Source organism: Phalacrocorax aristotelis, chromosome 7 (genome assembly GCF_949628215.1).
Source record: "Phalacrocorax aristotelis chromosome 7, bGulAri2.1, whole genome shotgun sequence".
NCBI lineage: Eukaryota > Metazoa > Chordata > Aves > Suliformes > Phalacrocoracidae > Phalacrocorax > Phalacrocorax aristotelis.
This window is the reverse complement of record NC_134282.1, coordinates 18978054-18994533: the sequence shown is the minus strand read 5'-3', so window position 1 is coordinate 18994533 and position 16480 is coordinate 18978054. Positions and strand designations below refer to the sequence as shown.

Below are 16480 nucleotides of genomic sequence, written 5' to 3'. Positions count from 1 at the left end.
CAGGTGATACAACACTTAGACTCAAACCCATCACTATAGGTGTGAAAAACAGCTTTTTTGGTAAACACCATGTCCTCACATGCTGGCTCAGCAGCCTGCTTACTTGACCACAGTTGAACGGAGAAACACTAACATAAAATGCCCAAATATGAAAAAGCAAGTAGCTTGCTTCAGCATGCCTTGACTGGGCCCAAAGACCTTGGAACTACCGGTGGTTTATTGAAGGGTGGCCTGCGAGGGGCCTTGTATTTCTACGTTTCTTTCGTCATTGTTCTTCATTTGTAGCAAGTCACTGTGTTCTAATATATTTTTTTGTTTTCTATTCCACTAGGCAGTAATAGCTATCAAGTAAGAAGTGACCTACTTCATCAATTCATCCCTTAGACAATTATTTAGTGATAAACTCTGAGAAAATGTGATCTTTGCAATTATTTTGGAAAACCACTTTATGAGGGTCAACAATTTCTCTGACAGTTTCTCTGTCATAACCCTCATGAAAATATAGTTTGGTTTCGGTTTCCTCAGCCTCTAAACGCCGCTCAGGTGACCACTAAGCTTTCCTTTTCAGGCTGCGATGAGAATTCCCACTCTGCTCCAGGCGTTCCGGAGTATGGGGCCCCGGGACGCCGGCTCCACCGCCCTCGTCGCCCTCAATCTGAGGGCGACCGCCGCAGGGCACGCTGGGACCCCTCCCGTCTGCCTTACCCCTCACGCCGCGACGGCGCCCCATTGGTGGTGCGTGCACCACGTGCTCCTCTGCCGCCTCCCTCATTGGTCGGCGGCCCAATCCGCTACCTGTGGGCCGGGGAACGGGCTGAGGGGCAGTGAGGGGGTGTCCGGTGTTGCCGCGGTAACGGCCGCCCCGGGCATGGCGGCGGCGCGCGCCCGGCGGTGAGGCGGGGGCCGGGGACGACGTCTGTGGAGGTGGCCCTGTTGAGGCCCGCGGTGGCGAAGGGTGTCGGGTGGCTGTGGTGGAACGCGTGGGTAGGATGGAGCGTTTGTGGAGGGGGCCTTGCTGGAGCCGGCGGTGAGGAGAGGGGTGTGGTGGAGGGACCCTCTGGGAAGGGTGGGCGCAGCGGGGCGGGGTCCGGGTGGGCTCCCGGGCGTAGGTCTCCTTCTGGGGCCTGCTGTGCTGAGGGACAGCGCCCAGGACCCTCTAACACCCCCTTTCTCTTTTCCAGCAGAGACGGAACTCCCCAGTGTGGTGTCAGGGGCTGAAAGAAGCCAGCAATGGCATGGTTCAAGGTGCTCCGTGGAAAGGGTGAGAGGCTTTCTGTTCCTAAATAAATCTGTCTTGCTTATTTGTTTCTCAGTAACAGTTCCCAGGTAATGCTTGTTTACGTTCTAGGTTGGTGCTTGGCAATATAAAGTTGGGGAAATACCCGGCAGAGCTTCTTGGGATAGTGTTGAAAATGCTGGGAGAGAAAAAGCACTTAATCGTGAAAAGAGACCTTTACACAGACCCCACGTTTCCAGCCAGTGATACCTCTATATTTTTTGATTACTGTACCCCACTTGCTCAATTCAGAGGCGAGATATCTTGGTTAAGACCTAAGGTGAGTTTTAAGATATAAAAGCCTGTGATTTTAGCAGAGCTGGACTTTAAGGTAGTAAATGGTATTTAGCATTGAATGGCTGCTTCTGGGTGTTTTTATTGATAAGAAATATAGAAGTGATAAAACCAATGTATGTCAATGTGAACAATATATATGTTATAGCTTTTAAGTCTGGGTGCTTGTTTGTAAGTTTGTTTTAAATCCTGATAAAGAACTTTTTAATTTCTTGGCACTAGTAGAAATCTGGATATTTTATCATAAATATGTTTAATTATGCAAATAATATGCATGCCAAGTTTAAAAATAGCATTATGTTCTTCCCAAATTTTTCAACATATTGCTTAACTTTTGAAAACAGCTGAATTTTAGAGTTTTTCAGAAGGGTATGGCTTTTTGTTTTTTTGCCACTGTTGATAGCATTGATAATAAATAACAAGAAAGATAACTTTTTCAAGGTTATAACTTGTTGTATGAGTTGTATTGCTTTTAAAGTTACAGCTGGATTTCAGAGCAAGCCACATGAGAGCTAAAAAGTTTAGAACGCATTTCTGCAGCGTGTTCCTTTAAAGTGAAGTATTTGTGATACTGTCTGTGTGTGGAGGGGGGGCAGGGGAAGGCTATAAAGATGTGATTGGGGTAGAAAATAACATATTATCTTCTAGTGGTATTGTTTTTCTCCCCTGCATCTGGGGGTGGCTGTAGAACAGTGACAGAGCTATTGATTATCAGATAGAATTGGCACACAAATGACTTCATGGAGCCCAGTGTGTAACTTTCTGCTTTTGTACCTTACACCTTGATTACTACTGAGGGCTGATCAGTTAATTTCTATCTCTTGCGGTGTTTGCAGGTGAGAGAAGAACCATTTTAAAAGCTCACTTTCAGATCTGATTAAGTGTTCAGGACTTTGCATTTGAAATTACCTCTATTTTTATTTGCCCTAGGGAAAGTTTTTCTCATATGTTAATTTGGAGGTTTTTGTAATTTGGGATGTGCAGTGCAATGTAATTGGCAGCAGTTCTGTCACACTTGATCACGTGTCTAGTAAGGAGCTGATGAATTACGTTGTCTTTCACTTACTGGTGCCTCTGCTAAGGTTGCATCTGATGGTGATATCTGCGTACTAAAAATCTATGTGGGAAACTAGATTTGCTTCACATAAAGGACCTGCAGAATAGCCACAAGGCAGTAATTTGTTACTGCTTGCTTAGGCTGTGTCTGAAGAAGAAATGTTCTAGAGGTAAAAATTCCCGTATTTTGTGAGAGGTCTCTGGAGCCCTCTCGTTCCCTGAAACACAGGCTTCCTTGGACTATCGTGCAGGATTTGGCTTTAATTTCCCTTTGTTTAATTTTAGGACATTTGTTCTACTCCTCGGTTATTTTCAAACAATCCACAGGATGTACAAGTGAAACAAGGAATTTTGGGAGATTGTTGGTTCCTGTGTGCCTGTGTAGCTTTGCAGAAGAGTAAATACTTACTGAATAAGGTATAGAGAAGTTTCTTGTTTTGTATGTCACAAGTTTTTGTCATCTAATTTACATTTATATATTGCCTTTGAATCCTAGGCCTCAAAACTGAATATCAGTTTTGTTATGCTTAGTTCTACTGGTTTGTTGTGACTTTTTTTTCCTGTGATTACAGTTAATATGCAGCATATTTTAAGCTGTTTTTGTTTAAAAAAATAAAATTTATTGATTTTTGGCTCGTCATGCAGGTAATCCCTCCAGGTCAGCCCAGCTGGACAGATGAGTCATATCAAGGCTGTTTCACTTGTCGAGTCTGGCAGTTTGGTCACTGGGTGGAAGTGACCATCGACGATCGTTTGCCTTGCCTTGGTGGTAAACTCTGCTTTTCCCAGTGTCAGGCGGAGGATTTGTTTTGGCTTCCACTGTTGGAAAAAGCTTATGCAAAGTATGTGAAAACTGTTACTGAGCAAAATAAGGGAGGTGCAATACTTGTATACCTTCTGCTTACTTATATTGTCTGACTGCTTTGGGCATAGATCTGTGTATTAGTCCATATGAAGTACAGTGGCTGCTAGCTTTCCCATACTGGGTTGTGTAGAAGTTGCTCTTTAAACTGTAGATGTATAAGGTGTATTTCTAGTTGCATATGAGGTAAGATAATCTTAGGAGGAGAGTTCTGATGAAAAGTAAGAGCTGCAATGAATTATCAGGATTCAAATTATATTTCTTAAGTCACTATCAATTGGTCGTCTAATTCATTAAAAGGAAATATTTTACTAGTGCAACATTTGAGGGCAGCTGAGAGCTCAGTGAAGAGCGGAAAGCATGCAGATTTTTTCATAGAAAGCAGTAACGTTACATAAGTTTATGCTAGTTGGGGCTCCGGTTGTTTGAGTTTCACTGCTGCTTTTGCTTAATTTGAGAGTTAATTATTTTGAGAAGAAACAACCATAATGTTAATGTGTTTGAAAATGCAGCTATCTTATGTTTTTTGATACATCAATCAAAATGCTGTCCAATGGACAAAACAATTTGGAGACAAAGCGCACTGGTAAGATAGGCATGAAATGTCCAAAAGAACTTGGACGAAAGATGGTGTGGTTGCCAGCAGAGGGCAGAAAAAGACTTTAAGTATGAAGTATTCAACTGTAGATATGTTGAGCAGAAGTCATGAAACAGCAATGGCATGTTAAAGCTTCTTTGTAGGTTTGAAAGGTAACACTTTGTTTTCTGTAGAGTCTTACTATTCTATCCTGTCTTATCATTCCATTATAGTCTTCATTTCTTTTGGTATCTTTTGCATCCACTGCATCAAGTAGGGTAGTCTCTTGATGTACTTAAATTGTTGAAGGACTGCTACTCTGGTTGTTTGTGCAGAGTGAAGAAAGAATAATTGAAGGAGAGGACAAAATGCTATTTATTTATACAGAATGCAGTTAGTATATCACAAAAGATGATGTAGTGCACAGATAATAAGGTACAAATGACTAGTACTAGACTAGTTTTTATATAGGATGGAATGAATTGTCATAAACTTCCCATCCAACAGTGGGATGTCTGATGGCTTATATATTCTTTAAATGTTGTCTTCTGTATAAATAAAATGTAAGTGCTTTCTCCTGCCTACTTGGGGATATGAGGTAGGGTACAGTCATGATTGTGACATAGAGTGGAGTTGAAAGTACATAAGAACCATGTTTCTTTAGTTCTGCTGCATGTGGAAACTTTTTCTTGTTTGTCTGTTTTATATAGGGTGCATGGATCTTATGAACAGCTGTGGGCAGGACAGGTGGCAGATGCTTTGGTTGATCTGACTGGAGGAATTGCTGAAAGATGGACCCTGAAAGGCCCAGGAAAAAACACAGAGAAAGAGAAGACTGGCATGGTTTTGGAGAAAGCAGTGTTTAGAAGATTAATGAATCTGAAGGAACAGTGTGTAATTAGTTGCTCAGTCCTCAATTCCAGACAAGGTAGTGGTAAAGTTCTAGATGTTTTTAAAGTAAATGTCTCTAACAGGGTTCAGAGCACAAGGCAGCCAGCAAATGCATAGTGCTGATTCTAGTACCGTAAGACTTTCATGGTGCAATTTTATATAACCTTGGATAAGTCAAGATTTAAGGATGTTGTTGAGTTCAGGATGGAGGGTGCCTTTGAGGAGTGCTTTTTGTATTAGGTGCTGATACGGTCTGTCCTCATAAACAAACACACACCTCCCAGCCCCTGAACAAATGCCTAAAATTAGCATTAAAACCCACAATGAATTTCAACACGGAGAATTTGTTTGAGATCAAGTAGTGAGTTGATACGCATTAAAATTTTATTTTATTTTATTTCTATATAGTCACAACTAAAATGAACTGTTCGGGGTTTTTTGATGCTATTTTTATACTGATGTAAAAACAATTTCTTTTTATCTCAAAATTGCCTTCTTTCACAGGATAGTTTAATGTCATTAATTGTAAAATATAGAGCAAGTTCTTTTGTTTATTTTCAAATGCTTTTTTTTCTATTCAGGTGCAAGTGAACTAGGAGAATTTCATGCGTTTATTGTGATAGACATGTTGAATCTGTCCGAAGTGTCAGGCAAGGAAATCTTCCTACTACGAATACGAAATCCTTGGGGGAGGCGGTGCTGGAGAGGTCCCTGGTGTGAGGAGTGAGTAGGTTTATTTTCATTTGGAAAACTGTTTGTGGAAGTTCTGAAGCACAGAGCATGTCTATGTACTGCAAAGGTGGATATTGCTACTAGGCTATAGCAGAGGAGAGAGACTCCTGTTTGTATGCAGTCCTTTAGAGAGTTCAGTGGTTCACACAGGTCATTGGTTCTAAGGCTAGTCATTTTGGTCTGTAATTCTGGTAATCTAAATTTTTGTAATAACAAATACTTTTTTGTTTATCAAAGCATCATATATATTTTCATAGAGATAAACTTAAGATGTTGGTTTGTTTTCCATCTCTGATTTTTGTGGTGCTTTGTTTCTTGTTCTGCAATTCACCTAAGGATCTTCGCTTATAAGACGTTTGTGACTTGTAATTAGTCACTTAGCTTTACTCAGCTCTTCTCATTTGATCTTGTCTTGGTTGCAGAAGACAAGCAAAGGAGTATGTATAAATCAAAAAATAGAAGGAATGATGCTTATGTTTTTTGCTTGTGTGCTCTCTGTAGATTATATGAGTAGGAGAAGGTGGAATCAAGTAGATATAAAGAAGAGATCTGTTTTAAAGGAAATGCAGAAATATGTTTAGCAGTTCATATAGCAAAGTAACAAGAATGAAAGGACAGACCCTACTAGCTTATTTTGAAAAGCTTTAGCATATTTAGACTATACAAAAGAACATGCAATTCTTGACCCAAGGAGCAAGCTTTCAGCATTAAAATATGGTAACAATATGATCATGCTTGTAAACATTTTGGAGAAATAGGTTTTTTTCTCTGAGTTAAAAAGATGACTTAATCATATGAATTGAGGTTTAAGTTGATGTGTTTTGCTTTTGACAGAGTTTTGATTATACGCTTGGTGTCTTGTTCCTTTGCCAAACTACATGGCAACTTATTGTTGCAAGAGGATAGCATTTCACTGAGTGGGCTGAGAACCCTCCTTCACTGAAGTGCAGAACTGTTCGTTATTGTTAGTAACACGATCAAAAATGTTGAAAGTACTAGCTTTTAATGGGCCCTAAATAATGAGGTCTTTAAATTCTTGGTTTCTCATTACTTAGCCAGCAGATTTGTGGGAATAACTGGCTACTTCATACCAACAGTGGTTTTTGATGTTCACTATACAGCATTAAAATTCTTTCAGAACAGTCACTGTGCAGCTTGTTTTACTCTTTTTGTCGCTATTTTTAACAACTGTCAAAATCTTTATTTTTGCTCTCATGCTTGGGAATGTACTGTTCGTTGTAAGCAAAGTGGCTATTTCACCTAAAAGTATGCTGCTATATCCTATCTAGTGTTAGGTTGTTTCTAAGTTTTCTTTGATTTGTTGTGATTCATACTTTCTATTATCCCTCTCACTGTCTGGCAATGTGCATACAGAAATATTAAATGCAAGTAAAATTTGACAGTAAAATGAAGAAACCTCTTCTTATTGTCCTGCTTCATAGCAGATTTGATAGAACATTGTTATAGAACTTACTGGGTAAAGAACTAAAGGTTGACTTTTGTCTTATGCGCAGTGGTCAAGGATGGAGCCAGCTAGACCCAGCACTTGCCTCAGATCTGCTCTCTCGGATCCAAGAGGGAGAATTCTGGGTTGATGATGAAGAATTTTTCAGGGAATTTGATGAGATTACCATGGGCTTTCCCATCAATGAGGAAGGACAACTTCAGAGCCTCTATACAGGTGCGGTATGACAGAACATCTTTGTCATACAAATAATGTTATGTCAATGGGAAAGACTGATTTGAATTGCAAATGGATGCAACTAGACCATAATTTCACTTTTTCAGTGCTTCCCTCTCCTTTAGATCCATATGCCTTTTCTGTCTCTGCTAGGAAGAATAGAGGAACAAGAGGAAATTGAAGGTCTTTAGAGGAACCTTTGTTATTTCTCTGAGATCTAGTTACTTGCTAGTTTGTTGAGAAATTAGCGTTCCCTATCTAGAAGGTTGCTGTTGTGGACAGGCTGTAATAGGAGATAAATTTAGATTTCTAGAAACAGTTTCTTGTAAAAATCATGTCATCAGTCTGCCATGGTCAGTTTCATTCATTCTCATGCCTCTCAAAATGTTGGTCATGAATATCTGCTTGGAGGAAGTGTCAGCGCTACAACAGCATGTTTCTTGGGCTGGGGGATCTCTGATATCTGTTGTATAAAATTAAGTAGCTTCTGTGTCTGAAATCTGCACCATGTTTTTCTTATTTTGGTAGAGAAAGTGCTGTATCACTCACAGAATCTTTTTGGATCCTGGGTGAGAGGCCAGTCTGCAGGTGGCTGCCGTAACAACAGCAGCTTCCCTACCAACCCTAAGTTCTGGCTGAGAGTCTGTGAAAAGAGCGAGGTGTGCATTGCTCTTCTGCAGAAACATAGGAAACACAGCACTGACTGGGCTGGAAGAATTAAAAATCTGACTCACTTAGCAGAGGAAAACCTATCTTTGACAGAAGGCATGCAGGGGAAGAATTATCAGGCTGTGGGGCTGCATGTCTGGAAGGTAATATGGGAGTGAAATTTTTCTTTTTGCAAATAGAAGTCTTAAAGCATTACTGAAATATCTGAGTAAAATCATTAATTTCCTACAGCAGTGATATGATTCAACTGTGCACACATCTTACATCTATGATTTACACTAGAATGATCTTGTTTATCTCACAATGCAGGTACCATCTGTACAAACTATTAGTGGACAAATACTTTCTTCTTATTGTTGAGTGCCATGTAGCAGAACTTTGGGGAGTGTTCCAAACTAGTGCATGACATTTCAGGCTGATTATTTGATGACTGTTCCTAAATTTACTTCTCCTGAATGTTAACTGTTCCTACTCCTCTTTGATGTTCAGCTTATCTGCTGATATTCTCCTCTTTACTTGTTTCGTTTTGTAAATGTATGCATGTTTAAAAATGTTTTAAACAGTATTTGATCATTTTTAGTTTTATTAAGGACTCCTCATTTTTCCTAAAACACCATGCATCATTATGCATCTATTCTAGGTGGAGAAGAAACGATTTAACCTTCCAAAGACCCTCTCTGCTCCTCCAGTTGTAGGTACCATCTGCCATTCCTATGATAGAGAAGTGCATGTGTGCTGTGACCTTTCGCCTGGCTTTTATCTTGTTGTTCCCAGCACTTTTCTGAAAGATGCAGCAGGGAATTTCTTGCTTCGTGTGTTTTCAACAGGAAGGATCTCTCTTAGGTAGGTTTAAAACAAAACAGGAAATTTCTTACGGTTGTTGACATAAACAAATATATGAAGTATATATAAAGTATAAATGCTCAAAATGTGCTGAAGGGTTGTGCAGAGTACCAAGTAACAGCATTGTTTTGCCTTTGCATTCATGTAAGTAGTGTTCCATCTCCTTGTTTTTTTTTCATGAAGCTGCTACTACCTCTTGTTAAAATATCAGAAGTAGTCAGATGAGTAGCATCTTGACTCTAAACTGCAGCCTAGTGTTTTGAGAAAGTCCGTGTTTTATAAAAGAACTGAATAGGTTTCTGCAGAACATGTTTCTCAATATGTGGAAGTTCTGTCTTCACGTATGGAAAAAAATGAAGATATACCACAGAAGTTAAAAACAGCTGTTGTTACTGCAATCAGCAACAGAAAAGGAGAGCGGTATATTATCATATGTGTTGGAAAACACATCCTAACAGATTGCCTGACATATAACATTGTTATTAGTGAGCAATGCACCTTCAAATGCAAATGGAGCATCAGCAGTGTACTTGGATGATATCATGCTCAAGCTCATATTTTCAGGACAAGTGTGGAAAACAGCACTGATGTTTATGCTGTCTTCATTAGCTGAATGAATAATTGTTTTTTGAATTAAAGCATTCAACGCTGACAGTACAGCCGAACTTCTTATTTGTGAAGGCCTCGAGAAGTTTACCAGCATTATGATAAAATTCGTGGAAGGATCACTGCATATTGTGTTGTAGCTGATCTTTCCTCATAACTTGTGACAAAAAGAGACTTTTATAATAGACTTGGAACAGTCTTTTCTGTTTAACAACGCTTCCTTATCCAACAGAAAATACCAGGAATGTTAGTCCAGTAGCTTCTGATGACTGAATTTTTTTAACTGTAGCAGACCACATAGATATCTCAACACTTGAAAGTCAATTATTTGTGAGCAATTCTGTGTTGGTGACCATAGCCTTGAAATAAACACTTAAGAAGACACAATGATGAGTGCTTGTGTGGAGTCAGCAAAATTGTACCTTCTTCCAATAAACATGAAAAGATCTGAGGCTGTCTAACAGCTTGTGCCAGGTAAGCTATATGCAGAGGCAAAACGTACTGTTGGCAACATGCTTAAAAGCTGTTCAGATTTTTTTGTATTCTGGTAGTACACTATCAGTTTGTGTCTCCTTGGAGAGAAGCTGGCAAATCACACTGCAAAGCCAGAGCATGTATTAACCATTTACTCTGCAGAATTTGGAAGCAGGATGGCATCAAGTTTTTGACTGAATAAAGATCTGCAAAACTACAAGGCTAATTTTGCTATATGGATGCAAGTTTTGTACTTCCTATCAGAGTATATTGGGGTTCTGGATGTACTACAGCTGTACAGCGTGCTGCACTTTCAATGATGGGATAAAATTTCTGGTATTGCTGTTAAGAATAACACTTCCTCAGACTGAAACAGAGGTGCCAGCCTGTATGAGTGTCTGGAATGGACAATCACAGAATAACATAATAGCTGTTATGTGTTCTCAGCTGGAAAATCGGCAATAAGAGCAGATGTTACGTTGAAATATGGTTGCAAGTGCTGCACAACTGATAATGATACCAAATTGTTCATATGGCTGTGAAAAGCCATGCTGGGCTAGGATTGAAATATGGGTTAACAGTACAGTGAGCAAGACAGAGGTAAAATGGTAGTTTCTTCTGATTAAAGACGTAGTGAATAGAAATATGAATATATTTATAAATTATAAATAAATATAAACAAAGAATACAATGTATGCTTTGGACTTATGAGGTGCTCATGTGTACTCCAGAAGTCAGTCAGCTGCATCACTTTCAAATAGGACAAATAGCACGGGAGTATTGAGGAAAAATGCGTATGGTACGTTACTTCTTGAATGCACAAAAGTCTGTGGTTTTAGTGCATGGTTTGTATGTTTTGTTGTTCTTATGGAGTTTTGTGAATTACCTAAGGACTTAGAATTATGCAGTTCTCTTTATTTGTGTTGAAGGTTTGGAGGAATTGTATTTTTGTAAGTTTATATAATACTAGTTTGTTTTTGTGAGCTGGTGTTCTAGATTTTGTGAAATCGTACGGATTTTATACATGTAGTTTCTCTTCTGTCTTACATTTGGTAGTGAGCTAAAACCACCACCCGCAGATGCTGCCCTCTGTGAAGAACTCCCAGCAGGTGAATGGGAGACAGTGCAGCTGCATGGATGCTGGAAAAATGGGCAGAGCGCTGGAGGTAGCAGGAACTTCCCCTCCTTCCATATCAATCCCTGCTTTCCCCTCTCCATTCCTGCAGGACCAGGAAAAAGCAGTGTGAAAGTTACCCTCCGTCAGCACTGCCAAGATAGCAAGTGTCGTCCAATAGGTTTCCACATTTTCCAGGTAAGACTTCCTCTGGTCAGTTCGATTGCTCATTTGCCAAGTGTGAAGGGAAGCCTGTCAGTTCAGTGCTCCTTGCACTTGGCAAGGGAGATGCTGCTTCTAGGAGAAACACAGGCTGGTCCTGTGAAGTGATGCCTGTGAAACATATGGAATAACTACACTCTGGGTAGCACAGTAACCAGATAATTGCTTCCACTGAATCCTTCCAGTGTTCTAAATTAGTTTTAGAAATTATGAACTCTCTTGAGGATTTGCAAAGAATTCTCAGTGTCTTAGTGATTGAGGAACAGACTTTTTGGTAGTTGATCATGAAAACTTACTTTCTTCATCTCTAATAATTTATTTGTCCGTTGGCACGTAGTGTTGGATCTGCAGACAAGATTAGAATTCAAAAGGACTGTGATATGTTGAACAGATGATCTGAAACAAAACAAGACATGATTTTATACAGACAAATACAGGTTCTACATGTATGTGTCGGTGATCAACTGCACAAATACAGGATGAGAAGCTTCTGGTTAACTTCTGGCTATTTTGCAGGGAAAGTTAGCTTTATTTTCAGAAAACATGCTTCAAAAAAGATGTTGCTTAAATGGGAAGTCTGGAGTTGGGTATTAGGAGCGATCATATATCTTCACATATACAATATGTGAAGAAAGATTGAAAGAACGACATTTTAAATGCCTACAGGAGGCTGAGGAGGAGTCTAATATGAAGTTTTAGTACAGGAGAGGCCACTTAGAAAGAGGAAGGACATAGTCTGTTCACCATATCCATGAAGTGAAAAACAAGTGCATTAGGCTGCAGTGAGGAAGACTGTGATTAGACAATAGAAAAAGCTTTTGAGCTGTTTGGGTATTGGGTTGTATAAACTGTCTACAGTGTGGTAGGAATTACTTATCTGTACTTGATACTGCCATCTGGGTTTTCTGGAACCCTTCCCATCCCTCCCATATAGCTCTGTACAGAACAGTGGGTATTTGGAGTGGAATAGATAGAGAACGTTCCATACTTTGGTGTACCAGGAAGTTAACATTGTGAAGCCTGAAATATATGAAGAGATAGTCATGTTTTCATTCTTTTTTGCAGGTGCCTAACAGCAGCTGGAAACCACATACTTCCTCTTTTCTACACTTGGAGCCACTGGTTAGCTGTGTACCTCATTGCTATTCACAGGAAGTAAGCCAACTTTGCAGACTTCCTGCAGGAAGTTACGTAATTATACCTTCTACGTACTTGCCCAATACAGAAGGCAATTTTACAGTGGTCATAGCAACCAAAATAGACAGGTAAAAATACATTGCCTTCTATTTGAAATTCTAGTATTTTTAGTGCATGTGTTACAGGATGTTTAGAAACAATAACTGTAGTGACATGTTCTCACTTTTGGTTGGAAATCTTCATCTTTATTTTTTCAAGTCTTTGCATTGCTGTTAAGTTTGCAAACACTGCTTACCACTTTGACTATGTTGGAAGAATTACTAAAAAGGAAGTATTTGTTAATTTTCTTGCTTCAGTTGCTGAGTAACAGATGTCTAGTGCTGGAGAAGATGGCACTAAAGCGACTGATTATCAGCTATATCCAGATATTAGGATTTACACTGAAATTTTACTAAGCTTTTTGGTAAACATGGTTGTTCTTGCGAAAGTGCAATGAATAGCAGGCCTTATTCCAGGTAGTTCCTCCTGATGTGCATAATAACAGGTCTGAATCAGAGTTTGTAGATTCCGTTTGATTCCATAAAATTGTGTCAAGATTCCATGAGGGAAAGGATGTGGAACAAAGCCTAGCATAACAGTCTTCTCTTTTTGAAGTGGGATAAATGATTTATGATTACAAGAACTCTCAGTGCTTTGTGCAGAAATAAGTGTGGTTTGGGTTTTCAACAGGAAGCGCATTCACAGCCGGGAGACACTTGGACAAGTATTGCAAGAAGTAAGTGACACATTTTTAATTTCCCTTGTTCTAAAGATGTCGCAGAGGCATCGTGGAGGCTTATGCATTAACTAATATTGAGTCGTGTACTAGTGGACTGGACTTCAAATATTCTCATTTACTTGCTGCAAACTGGTAATCAGTAAAGCATTTAATCTTTGGGGTTTTTGTTTCTCAGCCAGAAAAGTAGCATTTGTTAGCAACTAACAAAATTTGTCTTTTCACACCACTCAGATATGCAGAAGCTTCTGTATGACTATTTCATAAAGTCATTATTTACTCCTCAAGTCATTCCCTAGTGCCTACCTCTGCTCTAACATCTGTGAGAAATTGGACTATTAGTGATGAGCAGATGGTTGTACTTGACTTTTACATTTGCTTTCAGGAGTGTAAACACTCTTCATGCATTTGGATATATTTTGATGTATTCATTCTTGATGTCGCCATAGATCTGCTAGCTTTAACTCTATATTGTATCCTCCTTCCATCTGATTGGCTTTGATATTAATTTGGGATCCTACATATTGCAACATAGAAATTCTAATGATATTATAATGTTGTAAAGACTTAAGAAAACACAGCAAAAAGAGAAGAAAAGCAAACAGCCAATCCTGTGAAAGATTAGCTTTAATCACATTAGAATTTAGTTTTTTATTTGCTTCATTACAGCCAGCCCATATTGCATCCTACCATTATAACCCTTCTTGGTGTGTGAGCCGTTCTGATCAAGTTAGTGCCACCTATGTAATAATTTGGTATTGTGTTTTGCTTGATTGGATGAGCATGTAATATTGAAGGGTTGGATGCAAACGCTAAGTGCCTAATATGAAATTTTTACTGGGTGGAGAGGAAAACTTTGAATGTATTATTTTAACAATCGTTTAAAGATACCTGATTTGGTTGTTGGATCAATGTATGCCCCTAATACTCTGATTATTAGGTGAGAACAAGACCATCTGGATACTTGGCTCTTTCCCTTTTGAGGTTTTAATAAAAACAGACTAAAAAGCTTGGGAAAAACTCTTCACCCAAGAGTAGAACTGGTTTACTGATTTTCTTAATCTAGGTCATTTTGACCAGTGATTACATTTTGTCCTTAAAACCACACAAACAGTATGGATTTTGTGTGTTTCACAAAAATGGGCAAAGGCCTGTATATACTTTTCCTCATGGTGCTTGTTATTTTAATATTTAGGACCTGAACTATGTAATGAAGTCCTTTTATTGCAGTTGTTTTGGAAACAAAACATTGCAAGGCCATTATTACAGACGGAATATATTCAAAGATATGTATCTTGTTCCATGAAAAGCGTTGGACTTGGGCAAAGGGTGCTGACATCAAGCAAACAGTTTAGATTCTTCAGGACTTGAAGAATTTGGGAAGGGCAGTCGTCGTTTTCTTATCAGGGGCAGAAATTAATGTATGAAACCAATCTTCAAGAGCCTTTTCTGAAGGCTGGACTTGGAATCATTCAGTGCTTTCAGGGGTTTAACCTCTGAAGGATCTGGGCAGTCTGCTTTACTGAGAAGTTGTGCTAGTGATTTCTCAGGGATGCATCACAGAATAGCTGGATGTCAGTGTATTTTTCTAAAAGTTTGTCTATATGTTTTCTAATCCCTGAAGTGTTGGGATTTATGAGTTTTAGGGGTTTTTAAAGATGTTTCACAGAAAAAGCTTGCACTTTGACCTTGATTTCTATTCTCTGATTTATTTAAATTCCTTATGAATTTCTTCTCTTTCTTGACAAAAAAGTTAACTCATTAGTTTCTCCCCCACCCCCTGCATTATTCATTTTCTTATAGGTTTCATTTACAACTGTTATGAAAAGATAATCTGGAACTCTCTCACTGTCATTTCAAGAAACATTGGAAAGCCGAGGAATGCCTCACCTCTTGCTGTTTTCAGTTTTAAATGGAATAACAAGAAGATACTCTTAGCCCAGCTGTTTTTCACTGGTACCAACTGTCAGGCCTACAATGACTTCTTTGTTAAAATACCTCCTTAATCATGTACACACAGAATATTTGTTCTACCCATGTTTTTTAGAACCAGCATTGTGCAGCAAATCTTCATAATGAAGCTCAGTTCTTCAAAATAGAGGTGAAGAATATATGCATGTTGTAGCTGAGTAAAGCTACAGTTTTAGAAGAAAAACAGAGAACATATGTGCATAATTAAATAATATTTTGCGTGGAAAAAAAATCAAGCTTACAGAATAATTTCAGGAGACCAAAGGGGCAAGCATAGAGGAAAGAAACTGGAGTCTTTTTTCAAATAGGATATACCTCAAGAATCTTGAAAATACACTGGAGGAGAGAAAGTCCAAGCTTGTGTCCTACACTGCCAGTAACGCTGCTGAGCACTTTATCGTGGGCCCTTTGTTGAACCATGTAAATGGTGGGTTGAGAAAAAAGGTTTTTTTGGTGAATTTTTCTTTAAAGACCACCACAAAGGAAAAAGATAAGACTTGAAAACTTCTGTTTATGAACTGTTGCATCAGACTGCTTTTGTAAATCTCTAGGAATGTGATATGAAGTTTAAGAGATTTTTTTCCTAATTTGTGTTTGAAAGTTTTTCTTATTCAAGGAGGATTTTTTAGATGTTATATTTTCCCTCAATAAAAATGGAGTAATGTTAGAAGTTTTATGATGTCCTTTATTAAAAAGGTGAAAACTGTCGATGTCAAGTCTGCATTTGTTCTGCAATAGCAAACTTTACAGTGTGTTGGAGCCCTGGGGTTTTCACCAAATGGAAGGGAATAACTGGAAATACTTGAGAGGAGAATCAAGTCTTTCATTAGTTTTATGTCTCAGAAATATGTAATATTCTACTTCTTTTAACTACATCCTAGCATAATTTATGCTTGCTCCTGTTGAACTTTGAAAATTCAAAGCATCTAGGATGCTTGCAGCTGAATTTTAAATGGTCAAAACGTTCCACCTCAGTTTTGGAATGATAAGACAACAAAAGAAAACACTGAGTAATAAACTTTTACTGTGCCTGCTTGAACAAATGCTGGCATCTTTATTTTTTTCATTTCTTGAAAGGCTGTTCCTTTTCCTTCAAATAGGAAATTACTGGATGGTATAATAGTGTTTCTAAACAGAAGAGAGAAGGGTTTGTGCAAGCACCTGGCTCCGAGTTGTGATAAAATAGGAAACAGATACTGAGCTAGTAAAGGAAAAGATGTAAGGATTTCTGAATGGACTCGACTGTAAGAGTCCCCATTCTGCAATCATTTCTGCATGTGTGAAGTTTATACTAGAATAT

The 16480-nt window shown here is 38.7% G+C and overlaps 1 protein-coding gene across 9 annotated transcripts; it reads left to right on the top strand.

The window, feature by feature from the left end:
• The first annotated feature begins 799 nt into the window (after nucleotides 1-799).
• On the top strand, nucleotides 800-15890 carry CAPN10 (calpain 10). 9 transcript variants are annotated; one of them, XM_075099109.1, is made up of 15 exons: nucleotides 806-924; nucleotides 1182-1261; nucleotides 1349-1556; nucleotides 2912-3043; nucleotides 3272-3468; nucleotides 4776-4993; nucleotides 5538-5679; nucleotides 7203-7369; nucleotides 7898-8181; nucleotides 8679-8881; nucleotides 11018-11070; nucleotides 11188-11273; nucleotides 12363-12562; nucleotides 13164-13209; nucleotides 15013-15890. In XM_075099109.1, exons 2-15 carry the CDS (start codon nucleotides 1236-1238, stop codon nucleotides 15040-15042), a joined length of 1992 nt encoding a protein of 663 aa, XP_074955210.1. In that variant the 5' UTR covers nucleotides 806-924; nucleotides 1182-1235; the 3' UTR covers nucleotides 15043-15890. The 9 variants fall into 9 exon arrangements, 7 of the variants coding, with proteins under 7 accessions (XP_074955206.1, XP_074955208.1, XP_074955209.1 ...); XR_012661533.1 differs by lacking the exon at nucleotides 11018-11070 and having other exon boundaries at nucleotides 800-924; XM_075099105.1 differs by having other exon boundaries at nucleotides 800-924; nucleotides 11018-11273.
• The last annotated feature ends 590 nt before the right edge of the window (nucleotides 15891-16480 follow it).

Bases quoted from the DNA above. Each gene is read 5' to 3' on its own strand.
- CAPN10 (XM_075099105.1), top strand. From the start codon at position 1,236: ATGGTTCAAGGTGCTCCGTGGAAAGG. The intron at 3,044-3,271 runs GTATAGAGAAGT...CTCGTCATGCAG, and splicing joins GTAAATACTTACTGAATAAG to GTAATCCCTCCAGGTCAGCC. The intron at 8,182-8,678 runs GTAATATGGGAG...CATCTATTCTAG, and splicing joins TGGGGCTGCATGTCTGGAAG to GTGGAGAAGAAACGATTTAA.